Consider the following 22901-nt stretch of genomic DNA (forward strand, 5'->3'; position numbering starts at 1 on the left):
TGCAGCACTCCTGATGTTACAGACATTTTTATCCAAAGTTTAGGACCTGACTGGGAATCTCCCAGACCGTAGTCAGCAGGATAACCCACTGAGCTATCCAGCATCTCAGATGGTGACTGAGAGGATCAGTAGAGGAGGACGGAACTTTCCCACGAGTGGGGGAGGGCCAACCAAACCTGGGGGCGGGTGCTTATGCCCCTGGTGAGGTCACTTGGGGTAAAACCTGAGAACGGCTTTTTTCAGCACACATTTTCTGAAAGGTGTAGAAAGGGGGAAAGGGAATGGATTTTTCTGGTACTTGAGGGGACTGTGGACATGCCAGGGGCACATATTAATGTTAGAAAAGCCTGAAAAAGTGATTTTTGCATAATCTGTCCCCTTCAATAAAGCATTGATCCATCTGTTTGTGAACATAGGACTATATCCCTGCACTTTTCAAGATCTTGAACCTTGGCAAAAAGACTTTCTGCCGTAATATCCATGATCTCCCCCATATTTAAGGTTTCCAGCCTTAAAAACCTCCTCCAGGCGCCTCCTATGCATCTTCTGCCTCCCTCAAAGCTCACAGCAGCAGAGTATAATCATGGCCTATCACAGGTAGGAAGCACTAAACATAAATGAGATACACCAACAGAACGGCAGCTTCCTGCAGCAGTTCATGTAGTCATTCAGTGTTTACAGGGCTTTAATAAACATAGTGTGTCTGTCTTGGCCACTGCGTCATGCAGTATCAATTTCGTCGACTAAAACTACCACAAAAATGTTTGATACCTTTTTTCTATGAGGAAGACTCGACTAAGACTCTCAAAAAAATAGATCTTTCATTAGAAAAAATGGATGAAAGTAAGATTAATTCATACAAAAAGGAAACCAGGCCCTCCAAAGATGAAAAATACAGAAACATAGGATGGAAATACTTTAAAAACTTTTATTATGACGGCCAAATCCTTTAAGTCCTGATGAAGACCTGTTAGGTCGAGGCTCATGGAGGTTTTCTGCAGAGATGTGACAGTTACTGTTTACTGAAGCACGTGTCGGCTAGATTAGAGTCCTGATGTCTGATAGCAAAGTCACCCAGCAGAGACGAAGGCTGACAGTGCAAACATTGGAAAATAAACTTGAGACTGCAGAAGCCGACGAAGCTTTCAGAGCTAAACATGCCGTGCTCCTCTCATACAGAGATTCTCAGACTTTTCAGCTCGCAAACTCCAAAATAAATGTGCCATGGACCAGAGACCCTGACTGAACTTAAAGCTGAGGGAAGCATAGCCATGTACATTCAAGCACGGTGATAGGCTGACTTTACTTTGATTTGAGTGTAAATCTCACCAAATGCCATGCTTTGATGTCATATTTAAGTAAATTCAAGCATATATTTTTTAAAATGAAAAATAGTTTAAATATACCATTTGAAATGATTCAAATATATTCTGTTTTTTAGGTAGGCATCTGCCGACCCCCTCTCAGCGTCCCGTGACTCTCAAGGGGGTCCCAAGCCCCATGTTGAGAATCACTATGCTAATTTGTGAAAATGATACCGGCTTAGGCTTTTCTGTCCATCACTTCTCTTGTCGGCTCATGTGATGATATGAAAGTTTTTAAAGTTGTTCTGGTCCAGATATTCATGCCAGGTGTGAGAATTTAAAGTATATCATATAAAAGTGTAACATTGTGGCATAAAGATGGGCTGTGTTTGATTTTGCAAAGGAACATGAAAATAAAGTTGGTGACTCCTGATCTTCATCAGTTAAACATTAGTCTGTGCTGCCCTCTTGTGGCCAACTGGGGAGTTCAGAGCCTGTACTCTGATCAGATGCAGCCTGTCAGTGGTGTTAACCCCAGCAACGTCTTTCCAACCAGTCTGGACTTTTCCACTAAAGGGGCAAGATGTTTGGGGGGGCGTGAGGCTTTGTCTGCTCTGAGGCTGCCAAAATTAGATTTGCAAGTATCGACTAAAACCTTGATAAAGTAGTTTATACAAAGGTCTTTTGATAAGAAAAGCATGCATAGGCCTTTTTTAGGCTTTAACAGTGTCCTGGGGGGGGGGGGCTCTGCTTTACTTAGGTACATGTAGGGGGGCTCCAAGGAAAAATGGATGGGAAACACTGCCTTACATGATGCCTTCTCTAGAGATTTAGTTTTGGGATCTGCCCGGTATGAAACAAGGTGTACTTTTATGATTATCAAAGTGAGGCTGTAAAGTTTTACATGCTTGTAACATTTATAAAGGACACAAGCAGGTTTTAGTTTGGTAATGACATCATGCAAAAACAAAGTCATTAGAAGAATCCACAGGGAGAAACTCTTCCATTGTCCTTCATAAGATCCATTTAGTTGTGTATTCCTGCAGAAGGTCTTGTAGTCTGGCTGTGCTAGTTTCTGCTTTTATCTGCTGATTGGAACATCAGCATTCTTCTCTGTTTGTCTCCTAATCTCTGTCAGATAAAAACAGTTATTATTGCGCCTGCTTGTGTTTCAGGAAGGAGAAATAAAGAGGAGCTTTTGCCTCGGGGACGAACTCGGCATTTCTTTGGAGGGAAACTTGATGGAAAAACATACATAAATAATAGATACCACACTGACATCCTCTCATTAGCTTTATAAACTCATATTCATTCATACTGAGGACTCATGTTTAAAGGGAAAGACCATCTGGTTAATGTAACCATTCTGCAGACAGAAAATGTTAGAATTAAGGCTGTTAGGTTATTCTAAATTTGAGTTGCATTGAAGCTCAGATTTTCTGCTATTAATCTGCCATTTTTACTGCATTTCAAAATTCCACTACTTTGCAGTTACAGCTTCTTTAAAGATGCATTTTTTAATGCCTTTATTTAGAGACAGAAGACTAAGGATGGAATTGGAGACATGGTAGAGAGAGTGGCGGATGATGTGCAGGAAAGAAGCCACAGGACTTGAACTTTGGCCGCCGTTATACACGAGGCACGACTGCTAGGTCAAATACATTTCATTTACAGCTGTTTTTGTTTTTGGGTTTTCACAGGAACTATACAGCTGTGCTAACCTTGCAAAGATGATTGATTTGCCAGATTCCAAGCCTGATATTGTGCAGATTTATCTTGCAAAGCTTTAATCTGAAATCCAGTGAATAAAAAAAAATCAGGCACCTGTTTTTAAAGTTAAAATCTTTTATTTAAGGCGTGCTCTTAAACTGGAGCATGATTAAAACCATTATCTTCAACCTGTAACTCCCTAAAGAAGGCTAGAAGCCAAAAAAGTGCTGTAGATCATTTTTACTCAGCCAAAGAGCCAAACTGTTGAAAAATAGCTTTGCAAGAGCCGGAATCTAAGTGGTGAAAAGTGGCAAAAATGGCTTGAAGTAGCAATAAAGATAAGTTGTAGGTGGCAAAAATGGTCCAAATGTGGCAAAAAGCAGTCAAAAGTGGCAAAATAGGGGAAAAAATTGGAAACAAGTGGTATTTAATGGCAAAAGATAGCTTAAATGGGCAAAAAATGGGGAAAAGGGCAAAAATGGGATAAAAGTGGCTAAAAGAAGTTGCAAACACAGGCAAAAATGGGTGAAAAGGAGTACTTAATGGCAAAAGACAGCTTAATTGGGCGAAAGATGAAAGATGAAAGGTGAAAGAATGGTGAAAAAGGGCAAAAATGGGATAAAAGTGGCAACAATGGAGGAAGTGTCAAAAAGAAGTGTCAAAAAATAGGAAGAAAGGGGTGTTCAATGGCAGCTTAAATGGGCAAAAAATGGTAAAAAGGGCAAAAATGGGATAAAGTGGCTAAAAGAAGTTGTAAAAATGGTAAAAAAAAAAAAAAAAAAAAAGAGGAAACAAGTGGTATTCAATGGCAACAGGCAGCTTAAATGGGCAAAAAGTGCAAAAAAATTGGGGGCAAGTGGCAAAAAGAAGTGTCAAAAATGGGCAAAAAGGTAGAATAAAAGTGGTATTTAATTGCAAAGGTGGCTTAATGGGGAGAAAGATTGTGACAGAATGGTGAAAAAGGGAAAAAATGGGATAAAAGTGGCAAAAACAGGATAAATGGGACAGTTAAGTTTGACAATTAAAGCCTGGGAAACAAACTGGTTAATGTGACTAATTTCTGAGGTCAAAGTTTCCCTTTCTAGGGTTTTTTGGGGAATAATGTTTTAAATTAAGACAAAAAAGAGCCAAAATAATCCCTAAAGAGCCACATGTGGAGTATCACTGCTGTAGACAATGGTTTTAGTCATGCACTATTTTAGGAACATGCCAACTTTTTAAAGAGAAGTGCCATGTTTTGTTTTTTGCTACTTTTACTGGATTATCCACTCCCTTCACTGAAGAGCACTGTCTTTTTTACTGATACTATTAGTTTTAAGAAGCCCTCCAGCCCTGTTTCTCCGTTAATCTGAAATGTTTGTGCATCATTTGAGGCGGTGGTTCACTTTCACTGCAAACCTGTAAAAAGCTGATTAGCCCAGAGGTAGTGACACTCTCTTTATTAATGCTTCTCTTGTTAGAAGAGATGTGTTTTTCTCGTCTCTTGAGCGGCTTTGCGTGAGTTTGATTCGCCAGCTGGCTCCACTGATAGTGAACGATTACAGCAGCTGTCTGTAGAGCTCATGTTATAACTAACCAGGGCTGCACGTGCTCACCCATACGTTCTGATTGGCTTGGAATGAATGTGACATGCAGAACATTTGAGCAAATACCCTCCAAAATATTTTCCCAAGCGTCGGCCATTCCTGACCTATGATGGATGTGAAATGTGTAAAACAGTGTCAGGCATGCCAGGTTACAGCTGTGCTGGTGAAAGATCTCATCACTGGAGAAAGATGCACAGTTTCTTTTCTCTCAGCGCCCAAAGTCAGAGCCACGTTTCCTCTATTTTCCTCAGCATTTTTCCTTTTTTCTCACCCAGCTCCACACACTGCTGTCCTGACAGAACAGAGGGTGTGTGGTCCTCTCCAGAGTGTATTAGATGTTGCATGAATTATGACGGCTTTACAGAGAGGTGACTGATGTGTAGGAGTGAAATAGTGACAGTCTATGTTGAGACTGACTGAAGTGTCCCTGTGAATCTAAACGTGGGTCTTTAGACCAGCAGGAGCATAAAGGGAAGAGTGGAACTAACCTGCCATGGAGCCTTTTTTAAAATCATTGTTCCCTTTTTCTTACGATGATAAGCTTCATTAGCACGTTCATGTGTATTGACCTTGGTCCATGTTGTTCCTCTAGTTGCCAACTGGTGGCAGTCTTGTGCCTCAAACCAGCAAAGTGCCAACAAGGATGCTGCCAACACAGCCATGCATGTGAACATAGTCGTTGTGAGATTTGTCCAACATATTTCTCATTTAAAGACTGCTGAATAAAGGGACTGGGGGGTGAAGGGGACTAGATCACATACCAGAGCACATGTGCACCCTTGGATCCCAGTTTTTCTATTTAATAAATATGCCTGGGGGGGGGGGGGGTTACTGAACAGAGCCCTCGATACAAAACAAGAAGTAAACCGCAGAGATGGGCGGAGCTGAGCAGAGCTGTACTCGTCAAAGGAGGTTTGGCTGTTAAAAATGAGACTTACACCGTGGACTGTAAACATAAAAGCTTATTTGGATGAAAACTTGCAAAAAATTGTTAAAAGAAGTTGCAAAAATAGGAACAAGGGGTATTTAATGGCTAAAGGTAGCTTAAATGGGCAATCAGTGGCAAAATAAGGTGAAAAAGGGCAAAAATGGATGAGAAGTGACAAAAAATGAGTTACAGGTGGCAAAAATGGTTAAAAAGTGGCAAGAACATGTAAAAAAATGAGTGAAAAGTGAATAAAATGGGCAAAAATCAGTCAAGATTGGCAAAAAATGGGCAAAAAATTGGAAACAAGTGGTATGCAATGAAAAAAAGTAGCTTAGATGGAAAAAATGAGACAAAAAATGGCGAAAAGGGCAAAAATGGGCAAAAAAGAAAAGAAAAATTTGGGGACAGGAAACAAGTGGTATTTATTTGGAAAAGGAAGCTATTTGGATGAAAAGTTGCAAAAAATGGTTAAAAGAAGGGCAAAAATGGGGAAAAAGAAGTTACTTAAATGGGCAAAAAGTGGCAAAAAATGAGAAAATAGGGTTGTCTAATGGCAAAAAAATTGCTTAAATGGGTGGAAAGTGGCAAAAATGGTGAAAATGGCAAAAAGTTTCCCCTTTTTAAGGTTTTCTGGGGGAATAATGTTTAAAATGAAGACATAAAAGAGCCACAAATAATCACAAAAGAGCCACATGTTGAGTATCACTGGTTTAAAGCATTAACATGTTTAGAGGTCTTCATAACTAGAGCTGGGCCACTTTCGGAGCTACAAGCAGCTCCTTACTGTCTGCTTGGCGTCACCAAAAATAATCTGAGCCACTGAACTTGACCTGTTGACCTGACAGTCGGCCCGGAGGCCGATCTCTGCAGAGGGGGCGAAGTCATGGCCGTTAATTCAACATGGTTTTAAAGACATTTCAGCAGCATCTCTGCCCTCATTTCCTCATTCACAAACACATTTCAAAGGTAAATGATAAAGAGTGACAGCACAAAGTTACAGAGAATAAAAGCGAGGAATCTACGACCGTATTCACTTCTTCACAGACGTAAAGCTGCCGTGACTTAGGCACAAGGACCCAGCAGAAACAAACATCCCTCTCACCCTCACGTTTTCTCTCTCTGCCCTCCCACTTCCTCCCTCAAACCCATGTGCTGCTGGAGGAGGTGCAGGAAGGTGCTGCACCTCCACACGTGTGTGTGTGTGTGTGTGTGTGTGTGTGTTTGAGAGGAGCTTTTCCACTGAGTGCAGGGTGTCTGAGAGCAGAGAGAATGATGATGGGTTGACCTTTGGAAAGCTTCTCCCCTTTATAAAGTCAAACTAACCCTGGAGATCATGGAAGCTAAAAAGACCCTCCACTTCGTGCCATCTGGTAAGTTTCACAGGGGTGGAGTGGGGTGAGAAGGTCTTTGATGGTGCAACTTGAGCCAACTGTGTCAAACACGTGGAGGAAGTCTCTAAGAGCTGATCTGAGCAGCTGGTAATCATGTTGAACACTTTGGTTGTAGCGTATACGTCCACTTTGCATCTTTAAGTCTAACTCTGTCGGCTGATTTTAATTGAAATGGAATGATTTTATGTCTTTGTGTTGCTGGAAAATCACAGAAAATGATGTTTTTATTGCGAGTAGAAGCGAAGGATACAGGTCAATATTTACAGCATGGCAATAAATGATACGATGTGTCAGGGAAGGTTTTACAGCTGGTAATGCTGAGCTTCTGTTGCTGATAGCACAACACCGGTGCAGGGAACTGTTTGAGAGGAGCTTTGAATAAAAAAGCCTTAATAAAATCAAGTCTTTATTTGATTTCAAGTATCAAACTTTATGTTGCAATGCTTTGTGTCAAAAGTTAGTAAAACAAAAAAAGCACTTCCTGTCTAACATGCCCAGGCTGAATACTTTTAAAAGGAAAACTCACACTTCTAAGAATATTTTAAAGCTCCTGTGAGAAACTCGCAACTTTGAGCTGGCCTACAAAGGCGGAGCAAAGGGGGTCAGCCTACAGGACTTAAGCCTCTTTAAAGCCCAGAATCTTTAGGGTGGTTGAAAAGTACATTACTGCTGAGTGTAAGGATATATGCAAAGAGACAAATTATTTCAGCCTCATATTAAGGCCTGTTTCTTTCATGCAAATTATTCCCATGTAAATATATTTTCAAGCATGCAAGCTTTCACACCAACAGCATCACTTCGGCATGAGAAATTGTGGGCTTTATTATTCCAACCAAGTATGATTTTTCAACACACATCTGACAACAACATGTCATTGCCTCTGGTTGGAGACTTTTGAGGCAGACAGGCGATAACCACATAACACCACATAATGTTTTTCTCCTTGTCGTGTAGCTGTAGAGCCAGTGCCCCTACATTTTCGTCTTAATACATCGTGCAGTCTCGAGAGAGAGAGAGGGGTCTGGCTGCAGATTGCAGATCTTAAATGCCCTCATTAGCAGGCCACTACTGTGAGACACCACCTCTGTTATAATGGAAGTTACATTATTTGTGGGAAAACTTTTAGACTAACTACAGTATTATTTATAATCCAACTTTGTTCAGAAACAAAGCCTGGGAGTTAAATTTATGAATTAAACAACATTTCATCAGTGAAACAGAGAAAATGTCAGAGGAAGTAGTTTATAGGTCATTTCCACCAAGTGGTCCGGCTCAATTCAGTGCAGAACGGCACGCAATTTTTTGCGTTTCCATAGAGCAAAAGTTGGAAAGGGTCCCAAAAAACCGACGCGTACCGTCCCACTTTTCAGCACCCTTCTGCATCGGTGCCAATCTTACCTATCTGTACCAAAAAAGGTGGAGCTACACACACAACAATAGGGCTGCACTGACGTTAAGTCAGCGCACGACTCACCTGCTCGCCTCAAACAAGGAAGGCTGCGCTGTGAGGATTGGGCGAAAATGGGAGAAAAACTGACTAATATCTGCCTAAATGGGAAATACTTGGACTCGACGGAGACCCAAACTGTTCCATAGTGTATTGGTATCTGGCCACAAACCAAGTTTCCTGACGTTTATCTGGACCTGATTTTAGGAACACAAAGCAGAGCCCGAAGGCTCACATCAGCCTGATCTATCTGTGATGGATGAGAAACTAAATTAATGCTGAGGTTTTGTGAATACGAAGCCTTAGAACAGTTCATTCTCATCTGTAACTAGTTATTAATCTACTTCTTATGTTAGATAACCTGTGAAAACATCACTCTGTGGTTGTTGAACGGGCTCGTAAAACTTCAGGCTGCAGACTATTTTAAAACGAGATCAGCGCACCCCGGATTTCTGACTTAATCTAGCTTGAGTCTAACACCAGCTGAACTTTAATGTGGCGAATTCTCACAGTACAGCTCTAAACTTTCATATTTTGTCGTATAAACTGTTCTAGACTAGATATATTCACATATAAACGTAGCGTTACGACTCAGACCGTCTCTGAACACGTATTCCATCAGCTGAGGATCTGTACTGACAGCAGTTTACAGCTTTAAAATGTAGTTATGTTTTAAAAAAGCACTCTCAGCTGAAATAAAGCTGTTCACTGCTTATTCCCTACTGATTTCTGTCTCTCATCCTTTCTATAACTCTGCGGCTGGACCAGCAGACTCAGCTGTCTGTGACATGCATGCTTTTACAGCCCCGCCCACCCAGGCGAGAGCACGGGTGTCTGTGGAAACGCTAACTATTTTGGGGTTTAGCGTACCAAACCGAACTGAATCAAACCAGACCCCCTGATGGAAACACGGCTTTAGTGAACATTGGCTTTGTTAGCTTAAAGCTAGTGCAGCTATGCTAGCTACGTAGTTAATGTGACTATGTAAACCAGTGTAGCTATGCTGGCTTTGGCTTTAGAAACGTGAGCTTTAGAAAACAGCTAAAGCTAATGTATTTTGAACAATTCAATCCTTTTTACTCTCACACACCTGGGATGCTGTCCTGAAGAAGTCGGACTGCAGATGGCGCTGTCGTCCTGCCTCTACCGGTAGGAAGACAGCGCCAAAACTTGTGTAAATCAGCTGACAAGACACGTCACAGCAACATCACGTGACCACTCTGAGGAAGACTGCGAGTGAGCAGTCGAAACTTTCACGTATGAAAAAACTCTGGTGTGTCAAAAAAATTTGTTCAGAATAAATTATCAGTAGACCAGAAGAACCTCAATGAACCTCAATGGTCTAAAGCTACTGTAGTCACAAAAGCTACAAAGGTGAAAAAGCTACATAGCTAATGTAGCATAAGTAGTTTATAATAGAATTGTTATCTTAAGATATGTGAATTATGTAGCTTTGTCAGCTTTATCTTCATTTCCTATTGTAGCTTACAAAGCTAATGTAGCCTTCTAAGCTTTGGCGACATAGAAAATGTAGCCACATAAGCTACAAAAGTAACATGGCTGCATAGCTAATGTAGCATATTTAGTTTCAAATAGCTTTGTTATCTTTAGGTATGCCAATCGTGTAACTTTGTCAGCTTTATCTACATTTCCTATTGTAGCTTACAAAGCTAATGTAGCCTTCTTAGCTTTGGCGACATAAAAAATGTAGCCACATAAACTACAACAGTAACATGGCTGCATAGCTAATGTAGCATAATTAGTTAAACAAAGCTAAGTTAGCTTGAGCTATGCAGATAATGTAGCTTTGTGAGCTGTATCTACATTACCTATTGTAGCTTACAAAGCATATGTAGCCTTGTAATCTTAAGCTGCATTGATAATGTTGCTATTTCAGCGTTAGCTATGTTACGATGTAGTTTACACACCTAATCTAGCTTGTTAGCTTTAGGTTTGTAGCTAGTGTATCTTTCTTAGCTTTAGCTATGTTGCTTAAATACCTTAATTTAGCTTCCTTAGCTTTAGCAATGTAGCTAAGGTTAGGGTTAGGGATGGGAAAATGGTGGGAAAGGTGGTGATATTGAATTTTAAAAGTAGCAAAAATGGGTTGGAAATGCCAGGAGTTAGATAAAAGAGGCAAAAAATTTACCAAAAAGTTGCAAAAATAAGTTAAAGTGGCAAAAATGGGCATATTAAGTTGTTAAAGGGGATTCAAAAGTGGCTGAAATGGCGTTAAAGTGGCAAGAATAGGTGGACATTTGGTGAAATGGGATAAAAATTGATATAAACTGGCAAAAAAGGGTTTCCTGAGGCAGAAATGGTCAGAAACTGGTAAAAACTGGTTTTTCAAATTGTGAAATTTGGCTTAAAAAGTGTTGAAAGGAGTAAACAGTGGCAATAATGCATCAGCAGAGCCAATAATAGGCAGGGACAGGGCTCCAGACTAACTTTTTTTACTGGGAGCATAGTGGCCCCTAACTGAAAATGTTAGGGGTGCAAGCAGAAAATTTAGGGGTGCACACTGTAAATCAACTTGCAAAGTAAATATTCATGTTCCCTCTCGTTTTCACTATTACTGTGGAGTTGCAGAAACATTTTATGTTTCAGACTGGCATTGTGTTTGCTCAAAGTGTCGTGTTTTAATTGTGTAGTGCCAGTATCATCTGCAAATTTCGTGTTCCCTGACCCCGCATGTTGTAGGTATTGACAGCAGAATTTGCAGTTCATTGAATTCGTCTCCCTGAAGTACCTCAGCCAGGTGAACTCGCGCAGCCACTCATCCCGAAAACAGAACTTTCTGCCCTTTCTCGCCATGACTGTTTCCTCACCAAAAGTCGGACTCATTATCAGGATTTGTCTCCTCTGGCACGCTAGTTTTAGTGGGGAGAAAGTAAGCACCGATAGTCCTCTTCGCAATTGTTCATTGTTTACAAGATTTATGTGAAACCTGTAGATTCGCGCGATAACCCCAAGACTCGCCTCTTTTCACACATTAGCCAATCACAGTAGTCATTCGCCCCCGTTTATTGACCTTTCTTCTTCTTTTGGAGTTAATGTCAGATGGCAAATCAGTTCATTTGTGCATTAGCGTAAACAACTGGCATGAAGTGTGGAGCAGAAGTTTGTCAGCTACAAAAAATATTTAATAATAAAAAATCTGCAAATGTACCGGTCGCACATGTGTGAGTAGATGAAAAATTTACTCACACTGTCTCAAATTTTAGGGGCAAAATGCGACCATTTAGGGGCAGTCTGGAGCTCTGAGAGAGTTGCAAGATTTGGTTTAGAAGTGGCAAAACAGGCAGAAAAAAAGTTGTGGAAAGGGTTTAAATGACAAAAAATGGGTTTTAAGTTGCAAAAATATGTTAAAATTGATGGGAAAAAAGGATAAAAATGGGTTACAGTTAAGCTAAATTTGTGTAAAGTGGCACCAATTAACCATGCACCAGTAATTCAAAAATGTTCTTAGTTTTTTTGAGGCATCTGGAGACCCCCTCTGAGTGTCTCGTGACCTCAAATGGGGTCCTGACCCCAATGTTGAGAACCTCTGCTGAAAGTGCATGGAAAGTGCGTGCCACCTTCAGGTACAGTGGGGGTCCCTGGTCTGTGGCACCTTTATTTTGGGGGTTGTGGGCTTAAAAGGTTGAGAACCAGAGAGGTTTCTGTTGTGGCCTTTGACAGGTTAAAGAATCCAACTTGACTTGCTGCAGGTCAGGGATTAAGCAGATTACCAAACAGAAGAATGTGTAATATTCTAATCTGGCTACGCTCTTACTTAAGGCCGTATGTTGTTAAAGTTGTTGGTAAAGTGCCAGAGTCACTGAATCCACGTAGGGCTTCATAAACCTGCACATGCCCGTGTTTTTTTGTTTTACCTTCCCCATCTTGGTGCCTCTACCTACAAAGCCAGCAGCAGTAATGGTGTCTTGTTTTCCTCAGAGGGTTTGTTCTACCTGTCACTGAACGTCTCTCACGCTTGGATTGAAACAGCGCCTCTCTCATGTGTGCTCTCTAAAGTCGGACTTGTGTGGCTAATATTACTGTTGGTCCAGTGGGCGTAGTCGCCCTGCCAGATAAAGCAAACAGGTAGACTTTATCTGCAGACTTTGAGGTGTTGGAGTGGAATGAGCTGTGGTTCCCTCTTCCTGTTTCTGTCTTTATTCAATATAACTGTGTACACTGTGACCTACAGAGTACACACTGTTCATGCTGCGGCACAGACAAATCCAGCTCTGATAAGGTTAAACAGAGGAGTTTTTTCCCACTGCATTAACCCTTTCTGTTTTAGAATAGCGCGTCCTCTCTGTCGCTGACCTTGCAGAGTTCAGCTCAGAGTTTTCAGCTTTGTAGTTTGGTGCAGTTGTTTCCAGAGACCCAACAAAGTTTCTTCTGTTTCCTGTTGCTGAAGGACATCGTTGTCCCACAGATAGCGGGCTGGCATGGATTAATAAAACACGCCTCAGGCTTTAAGCTAGCCTCGCTTGTCTGGCCAGATAGAGGAATTACACACATCAAATCCCCGGCATTAGAGACAGACACTAAATTACTAAAGTTTAAGAGTACCAAGAGAAAAGGACGGAGGAAGTAGTGCCTGTTGTGTGTGATGAGAATTAATCAGTTTAATTTTAAAATTGGCACCAACATGCAGATTTTTCTCTGCCTTTAGTTTTTTAACATGCATGGCTCAAATGTTAGGTTTAAACAGGACAGTCAGCATTAATGCACTGATTTAAATTCATTACAGTCAGTAATTAGTGCACTCATTTTTTCATTGCATGCATTTTCATCCTTATCAGCACACTCTGGCTAATCCACGTTAGCATCTTCCTGCAGCCACAGTGATGTAAAATAATTAAACTCACAGACAGCTCAGTGGATGAGTCAGACGACCTCTGACCTTTACCTTTCCATATCAACTTCCTTTTTCCTTATTTTCTTTTAAAATTAAAGCAGGTCTTTATCCAAACAGGAAACTCAATTACCCTCAGTTTAAGAAAATACAGAAATCCAGAACCTGTTAATGCAACATAGTGGAAATTAAACTTGGCAGGATTAATCTAGATCTGGGGTGTCAAACTCAAGGCCCGGGGGCCAAATCTGGCCCGAGGTACAGTTATAACCGGCCCTCAGGATCATATCATACTTTTATCAGAACTGGCCCACCAGTCTGCAGATTTTCCTTCAATGTGAAAATGAAAATTTATCCTTGCTAATTTAAAAAACTCTTGTTAAGTCAGAATAATCTGAAACCATTAAAAGGCAAAAATAATTTGTAGTCAGCAATGTGGGAAAGAAATTAATTTGTGTTTTTACTCCAGATAATCAACTTTGTATCTCACAATTACACCTTAAAGTCATGATTTTGACTTTTTATTTCATATTTTGACCTTTCAGATTATCAATTTTAAATTGTATTTTATATTTTGACCTTTAGACTCCAACCTTTGACTTTTAATCCCTTATTTTTAAAACATTTTACAATCAAAATTGAGAAATATTTCTCATATTTTGTCCTTTGAATTTAATATTTTGAGTTTTGTAACAAATTTAAACCTTTTAAACTCATGATTTCAAATCTTATTTTATATTTTGACATTTTAGAGTCAAAATTTTAAATATTGATTTATATTTTGACATTTTAAACTCCTAACCTTGACTTTTCATCCTTTATTTTGAACTTTTAGAATTATAGTTTAACATTTTATCTCATATTTATAACTTTAACTCATGGTTTCAGATTTTATCTGATATTTTGACCTTTAAACTGTAAGATTTCATATTCTGACCTTTTCTTTCTATCTCATTTATGTGCCTTTTAAACTCATAATTTTGACTTTTAATCTCAGATTTTGAGCCTTTAAATTGATCATCTGACTGTTTTTCATCACAACATCATGCATCATCTGTGCTTAGTGTTTTTTTCCTGTAATTCATTTGTGGTGGAAATGAGGTTTACGGTTTAGGGTGGACCTTTTTAGGCTCTCAGGTAAGGCCTGAAGTCAGAGTCCGACCCCTGCCTTATTGAGTTTGACCCTGCTGATCTAGATTAATAAGCTCAATCATTTAACAGCCCTGGTCTGACACTGTTTTAGGGAAGAAGGTTGACCTCTAATCATACCACAGCAAAACTTTGGTTTTGTTTCATTAACCTAGCGGTGAGTGAGGTTTATCTGAGGTCCTAATTGTGGTTCACCACGGAGGTGGTTGGTTTGATCCCCAGCTCCTGCAGTCACTATCTCATTAGGAGCTGAAAGGCATGGCAAGCTATTATTGGGTTGAAATTATTCATTCAATTCCATACATTTTAACCAAGTAAACCAATTTTTCTACCCATTTTTGCAACTTCTTTTGACAAGTTAAACCATTTTGCTGCTAGCATTTTCTCCACTTCTTATTACTGTTTATGACCCATTTTAGGAACTTTTTGCCACATTTAACCAATTTTTGCTACCTTTTTTCCTCTTTTCGCCCAACTTTGCCATTGTTTGGCCATTTTTTGCCATTTTTCCCATCTCTTTTAACCCCCTTTTGACCACCTTTCAGCAACTGTAATCCTTTTTTGCCACTTTTCTGCCACTTGTGATCTATTTTGCCACCTTTTTGACACTTTCAACCCATTTATTCCACATATTTTCCAATTTTTGCCCCTTTCAGCCTTTGTTTGACCACTTTTTTGCTCATTTTTGCCCGTTATATCACTGTTAACCCATTTTTACCACCTTTTTACAACAGTTAACCCTTTTAGACCACCTGGAACCCATTTCTGCCACTAGTTTGACACTTTCAACAAGTTTTTGCCAATTTCAATCCACTTTTAGTCACTTTTTTTTTTTTTTAACAATTTCCACCCATTTCTGACTTGTTTTGCCACTTTTTGCCGAACTTGCCATGTCTTTTTTTTAATCACTGTTAACCTACTTTTGCCCCCTCCATGATCCCCCAGTTGGCTGGGCTCTAGAAAGGCCAACTTCACTGTTACATTATTTAAAAAGTCTATTTTATATTGATTTGAATATGGTGTGCCTTGAGATTTTGGCTTAACTTTAGGTTTGCCTTGGGCAAAAAAAGTTTGAAAACCACTGCTCTGAGCTGTTAGCAGTGGCTAGCACCAGTGTAGCAGTAAGCTAAGTAAGCTATGGTGTAGCAGCAGTTTAATCAGAACTGGACCACATTTCTCTGTTAAATAAAGAGCAAAGAACAACGCTACAGGCTGTTCACGATGGAAAGATGTTTTCGCTCTCCTTCCGACCTGCCCTGTGCCTCTGCCATCATTACGGGCTGGTGTATACCGTGGCTGCTACCGCTAAAGCAGTTAGCTCAAATGTAGCTGTAGAAAAGAGGCTGTTCCAGCAGAACTGCTCCAGATTCTTTATTAGAACAAGAGAAAAGAGTCCCACTGAAAGCTTCTCCAGGCAGAGAGGACGTTTTCCTTCTTGCCTTGGCATAAGTTTAACCACAACACGATCAACTGTTCATAGACTACAGCAGCATTTGTCTTTCAGTTTGTGGCGGAGCTGCACATCGAGCAATCTGTTTTTTTGTTGCCCATCATAAATGTGACAGACAGAATGTTTGTCCAATCACCTTCTGATTTTTTCGGGGGGAAATTCCTGCCCTTCCCAAACTTTTCTATGGGATCTGTCCCGGATGAATGTGAAATATATCCATGCAAGGGAGATATGAAACAGTCTACCTGGCGTGCCAGGCTAACGCTAGAGCCCATGGCGTCCTTGGATTCCAGGATTCACTTTCACATTCTGGGACTTCCTGCTCAGAATTTTTTTTCAAGAATTGCTGTACTTTCACATTTGTTTTCTTTTCCATTTGACCCAAATGGGCTTCCATACAGGCATCTCAAGGGCCCCTCCCTACTGTGGGCCCAGGATCTCAGTACCCTTTTCCCCTCTGTGCTACACCCATGTTCCAGTTTAAAGGAAAAAATGCACTTTTCAGTGCATTTCTCTTTTATTATAAGAATTTTTAAACTGAAAACAAACATCATTTTTCTCTTTTGTAAATTAGCTTTATCAGGTCAGACGGTTGACCTGATGAGGCTGGTTGGAGATGACACATGGAGCTAGTCCGTACTCACTTTATTTTGTTAATGTTTTGATTGAGAGCCACCTGGTGGTGGAAGTTTTTTAGCTGAGTTAGCTAAAATAAGCTATATATGCTAAAATCAAACATATTTCTGAAATTTTCTTCAAATATTGAAGGCAGTTGACCTGATGTGTTTGTTGTTGTAACTATGTCTGTAAGAAACCCCCCGACATAAAAACCTGTGCATCAGCAGTTCATAAACAGGGTCAGGAGGTCAGACAGCGGGCTATTTTCAGGAGCTGTGTCAGTGTTGTTGGCCCTCCTGTGGCTGAGAGACTTGAGCCAAACTTCTGCACTGTGCAGAGTTAGCATGAGGAAGTAGGGCTGTGTGCTAACAGGAAACCCACAAGCATGATATGCTAATAGGCCTGGGCCTGCAGCGAAATCAAACAACGTGATCAGATAGACTTTTACTGAGGTAGTGCATGAAGAGATAGAAAGGAAACTCAGGGTGTGCGCAAAGTCTGGCATGCTTAGGCTGAGGCGTACTGACGATTTATTTCTGAAACATAAATGCACATAAAATAACAACCCTGCTCAACCAAAGAGCCACGCTGTTGAAAAATACCTTCGCAAAAACCACAGTCGAAGTGGTGAAAGTGGCAAAAACAGCTTGAAGTAGCAATAAAAACAAGTTAACCCATTAAAGCCTGAAAACACAAATTATAGCCAGAAAATTCTAATTTTTTGGGACTGAAATGTTAATTTCACTTTCTACTGAAATTTAAAAAAAAAAAAAATCAAAATTTCCTTAAAATTTAACATATATATTATTAGGTGTTTTTGGTAACTGATAATACACTTGAGGGCATTTTTATCATTTATCAGATTGTATTCAGAAGATTTTTTTTGTTATTTATGATCATGATTAAATGAGGTATCATAAAAGAATGTATCAAATATGATACAACAGGCTTTAAGGGGTTAAATGTAGCAAAAATGGTCCAAAAGCAGTTAAGAGAGGCAAAATAGGGCAAAAAACAGGAAACAAGTGGTATTAAATGGCAAAAGGAAGCTTAAATGGGTGAAAAGTAGCAAAAAAATGGTGAAAAAGGGCAAGAATGGGGAAAAAGTTGCATAAAGAAATGGCAAAAATGGGCAAAGTAGTAGGAAAGAAAGTGTTTTTTAATGGCAACGGTAGTTTAATTGGGTGAAAAGTGGCACACGATGGTGAAAAGGGCAAAAAAATTGTAAAAATGGGCAAAAATGGGGAAAAAGTTGCATAAAGAAATGGTAAAAATGGGCAAAGAAGTAGGGAAAAAGTGTTTTTTAATGGCAGCGGTAGCTTAGTTGGGTGAAACGTGGCACAAAATGGGAAAAAAGGGCAAAAATGGGACAATTATGTTTAACAATTAAAGCCTTCTGTATAAGGCCGGTAACACACTACAGGATTTTCAGCCCGATTTAAGCCAAGATTTGACCCCCGATGACTGTGGGGGCGTATACCGACTGGAGCCTCCTCACAAACGATTATTTGTTAGAGTAGTCTGCATGTGTGTGGTGTCAACGCGATTCATTTACTGCTCCGAATCCCGTCGTAGCCTCCCAGACCCTGAATCGTAAATATCAAACATGTCTGATATTCACGCTTGTAGGTCGTAGTGCGGCTGATGCCAGCCAATTTCATCCTGAGTCTTTCCCATGTTTTAAGATTTTTGCTGCACCTGTAACTCTGCCAGGACAGCCTGTTGTGGAGAGACAGCAAGATGGTATCGACAGACATCCGTGTTTGTTTTTTCTGAAGTCACGTGATCACGTGAGGTCGTAGCATAGGGTGTCGTAGGCAGGTCGGCGGGTGTGTGGTCTCCAGTGATCTGACAGTCTGGCTGAGTCGTCTAGTGTGTGAGGATTGGAAAGTCTGTGGCCTTTCACGGTTTTAAAATTGTCTCAGATTAAGGGCGTACTCACACTAGACCATCTGTACCGTGTCTGGGCCCGTTTCAGCCTAAAGTCTGGTACGTTTGGCCAGTGTGAGTACAATCTTTCCGTGCTTCAGCGCAGCACGCTTTGCAGCCCTAGCACGGATGGACGAGGTGGGCCTAGGTACAGCACGAATGCAAATGAAGGAGCACAAGCGCGGAAATGTGACGTAGCGTGAAGTAACAACAAGAGGACCCGCCTCAGCGAGCCCACCAGGCAGCAGCTGCATGCTAGAGACAGCAGGATCACAGTCCAGTCCACGTTTCTGACCAGTTTCTGGCAAAGTCAGGCTTTAATGACTGTAAGAGGATTTTTGGTTTGTAAAATAAAGCTTCTTCCCTTGTTGTAGTCACAAACAGCAGCTCACAGGATAACAAACACCTTTCATCCTCCGTGCGTAAAGGAGAGTGCCAAATACGCGGATAAGTGTGTGCCGGGGTTAATCACACGGCTGATCTAACCTCTCTTATTAAAACATTATAATGCCAAACTATCACCCACTGAAATAACTTACCTCTAATTCTATTTCATGTCACCAAGAAGTGAAAGTGGGATCTTGATCGCTGACGTTTGGACGGAGCATCGTTTATTAATCCTGAGGCGCATTCACCTCCAGCTCTCATCAGAGGGTTAAAATCGCTCTCGTCACGGTAAAAAAAAAAACTTTTAACTGAACATTTAATTCTGCTCGCCCTTGCTTACTTCTTGTTTGAATAAAGGACTATTCAACAACAGACAAACTAGTGAATTTGTTCTTACTGGGCAGAAAAGGCCAGTTTTTACCACTGTTTTTGTTTCATGGATGAATTTCATACAAAGAGGGAGAAAAGCTGTTAGAAGTGGTACTTCCTGGTTTGTGCTGTGATCCCAGAATGCTTTGTGAGTAGCTCATCCCATAAACTGGGGAGGCAACTTTAAACAGCTTTTCCTCCTCATTATTTGAAATTCATTCATTAAAAGAAAACCTAGATTTACTATTAAGTGCTAAGGCTTGGAAACGACTGAAATTTTTAATTGGGATTGATCTCCCCCTTTTTGTAGCAGTTTGAAATTCCACTATTTTGCATTTGAGTAGGGGAGGACGTGCAGGTTGGACTCTGCATTAAGACTCTGTCCTTGAAACTGTCATTTTTAATCGATGTGGACATTTCGGTGCAAAGACTTGACCTTTAATGTGTTCTGTTATTATTCAGTCAACAGTCAGCTGTGCTGTAGTTTTTACCTTTAAAGCATCAATGACATTTAAACATTCCTGCAGAATCTCATGAGAGCTGAGCGCTGCTTTGCTGCTCAGAGCTATTCGGTCTTTATTTTTGATCATGCTGATTAGACGTAGCTGCAAATATTGACAACAAGCTCAACCTTTTCTTTCATGGGACAAGCCTGTTCAGTTCCCAGTCATCCTGCACAGCTCTGGTCCACACAGTTCATTGTGTAAGCGCTCAGGCTCCCAGTAGCTGGTGCAGACTTCAGTGTAGTGGGGGTGGGGGGGGCTAAGAGGCCTGGGAATGTTCTTTCTAATCTTATCCTTTGAGATTCAGCCGTGCTCCAGAGTCCCTGGAGCCAGTGTGTGCCGCTGGCAAGGAGAAGCTCATCTCTTTCACTGCAGCAGCGCCTGGCTGCTACATGACCGCCCACACAAACAGCACACACAGCTGGAGGCAGGTTTCTGTTGTAACTGAGAGCGACGGTGTCTCTTCGCTGTTTCTCAGCGCGTGACGTTTTCACATTGTCCTTGTAAAAACCTCTGAAACTGAGATGAACTCGTATTCCTGGAAGCTTCTATCCTGTAATGTGTCGTGTTATGTTAAAGGCCTTCAAGGTCTGACCGGCCATGTGCCAGACTGGAGTTACGGGGTCTAATAGGATCAGATGTTCTGCATGATAATCCAGATTCTCTTATCCAGAAATTTAGACACAACTCCCAAACATACTCAGACAAGCACACATATACACACGCGAAACTAGGAGAAAAATAACTATTAAATAAATGCAGGGTATTAAAAAGTACAATCCCAACACCAAAAAAGTTGGGGCAGTTTGTAAAATGTGAAAAAGTTTGTCATGATTGTTAAATCTCACAAACCCATATTTTATTCACAGTAGAACATATTGAAAGGGAGACATTTTACCATTTTATAAAAATATATTAGCACATCTCACATCTCAAAAAAGTAGGGACGGGGCAACAAAAGGCTGAAAAAGTAAGTGGTGCTGATGGAAAACAGCTGGAGGAGAATTTTGCAAGGCCCTCCCTGACAGAGATGTTGTCTGGATGGGAGCATATGGGACAGGATGAAGGTTTTAGAACTGAGCCAGGATAACAAGCTGGTTGGTCCCTCTCCTCTTTAGTCCACAGGACATGGCGCTTATGGTTTCCAAAAGAATCTCAAAATTTGATGCACCTGACCACAGAACAGTTTTCCATGTCTCCTCAGTCCATGGTAAATGAGCTTTGGTCCAGAGAAGACGGCGGTGTTTCTGGATCCTGTTCACATATGGCTTCCTCTCTCCATGATCCAGCTTTAACTGTCATTGGTGGATGGTACAGTTAACTGTGTTATCAGACGATGATTTCTGGAATGTTCCTGAGCCCATGCAGTGATTTCAGTACACAATCATGCCTGTTTTTAATGCAGTGGCCCCTGAGGGCCCCGAGATCAGCAGCATCCAATACTGACTTTCACTTTCCTTGCTCACAGAGATTTCACCAGATTCTCTGAATCCTTTGTTATTATGGGCTTTAGATGGAGGGATATTTAAAATATTTACAATTTTACAGTAACATTTTTTCTAAAATTGTTCCACAGTTTTTAGCTGCAGTGTTCTGCAGATTGGTGAACCAGTATCTTTACTCCTGAGAGACTCTCTAAAATGCTCCTTTAATACCCAATCATTTTACTGACCTGTTGCCAATAGTAACAAGTATAATATGTTTATTTATATAGCACTTTTAAAAACCTCAGTTACAAAGTGCTTCACAAGAAATCCAACAAAGGACATAAAAATACATACATTAAAAAAATACAGAATTAAAATAATATACATTAAAATACCATCATGGAATAAAATAAAAATCTAAAACATCAAAATATTAGTAAAAACAAATAAAAGCACATTTAAAAAGCAGAGAAGGTGGTGAATCTTCAAGTCTGAGACTTTCAGGGTACAGGGTTGGAGCCCTAGCAGCAAAGGCCCGGGCGCCTGTACATTTTAATTTGGTCTTAGGGACAGATAGAAGATTCTTATCAATTCACTTAATAAGTTGCAAAATGCTCCTCCAGCACTTACTTTTCCAACCCTTTTATTGCCCTGTCCCTATTTTTTTTTGAGATGTGTTGCAGCCAAAAAATGTTTTCATGGAATTGTAAAATGTCTCATTTTCAACATCTGACATGTTTTTTTATGCTCTATTGTGAATAAAATAAGGGTTTGTGTGATTTTTGCTAATCATTGCATTCTTCCTTGATGTGCATTTTACACAGCGCCCCAACTTTTTTGGAACTGGGGTCATATTAACAAACCATGTGATCAAAAGTATATATTTAAACGTATATAGTATAACGTATAAAGTATATATTTAAGAAGCATGAGAGCATGTAGAGTAGTAAACATGTGATGATCTGTCATGTGATCCGAGGCGTACTGTATATAGAAGAGATTACAGAGAGGGTAGAAGGGGGGCTAGGGTCAGTAGGTTTGGCCCAGTACTTTACTAACTGTTTCAAATAATGCTTTTTAAAACTCTGACAGTTTGGGACAGGGCACAAACATGATTGTAGTCGGTTATTTTACAGACTGTAAAAATCTGCCCACATACTGCCACTGTTAGGAAAGTCAAGCAGCTGGAGATTTTCTGCAGCATAGCAACCTGCTGCTGTTCTGTGCAGACTGGTAGGTGAGAGAAGACAAAGTAAAACATGCACATCTCTTAGTTAATACACTGTATGACCTGCCTTTTTTATGTCGGTGTGAATGGGTAGGTGTGACCTGCAGTTTAAAAACACTTTAAGTAGCCAGATGTTTGGAAAAATGCTTTGCAAGCTCAAGTGCATTTAGCAGTCATTCAAACCCGCTTTGACTTGTTGCTCTTGTTGAATGTGACGCTCACAATGTTCATAAATCATCTTTCAAAAACTTAATCAGAAGTCCTGCCCAACCCAAACACTTTCTATGGGAGCTTTCCCAGTCGAATGTGAAATACATCCATGCAGTAGATATATGGTGTGTCAGGTTATATAAGTGGTGCAGGGGCTGTTTTTTAATTTGGAGGGGGTGCCACTGAGCCGTTAGACCACGCCCATCATCTTATTAACCCTAAGGCCTTTATTAAACATGTTTCATGGTTGTACTACCATTCTTACTGACAGAACTACTTCCTGATTCATGGGGAAAAATCTCCATGGTTGCTAACCTGACAGGCCAGATGGATTTGTTTCAAACATCCATTTGGAAAACTTCCCATGGACAGTGTTTGGGAAAGGGCAGAGCCTTTGAGAAAAAACTCAGAGGGTG

General features: G+C 40.4%; 1 protein-coding gene and 1 long non-coding RNA gene across 3 annotated transcripts in view; one reads left to right on the plus strand and one right to left on the minus strand.

The window, feature by feature from the left end:
• Positions 1-22901, minus strand: part of LOC121516823 — a 142995-nt gene that overhangs the window by 94666 nt on the left and 25428 nt on the right. The gene's annotated exons all lie outside the window — the stretch shown is intronic.
• LOC121516820 (sodium bicarbonate transporter-like protein 11) overlaps positions 1-22901 on the plus strand; it is a 57949-nt gene that overhangs the window by 5815 nt on the left and 29233 nt on the right. Inside the window, exon 1 of one of the 2 annotated variants that reach the window (XM_041798237.1) lies at positions 6763-6898. The exons of the other annotated variant lie outside the window; for it this stretch is intronic. Coding sequence (XP_041654171.1) covers positions 6862-6898 — 37 coding nt within the window. The 5' untranslated portion in view covers positions 6763-6861. Of the gene's footprint in view, positions 1-6762; positions 6899-22901 lie in introns of those variants that run through there. 2 annotated transcript variants of the gene reach the window in all.

This window comes from Cheilinus undulatus, linkage group 10, assembly GCF_018320785.1.
Source record: "Cheilinus undulatus linkage group 10, ASM1832078v1, whole genome shotgun sequence".
NCBI lineage: Eukaryota > Metazoa > Chordata > Actinopteri > Labriformes > Labridae > Cheilinus > Cheilinus undulatus.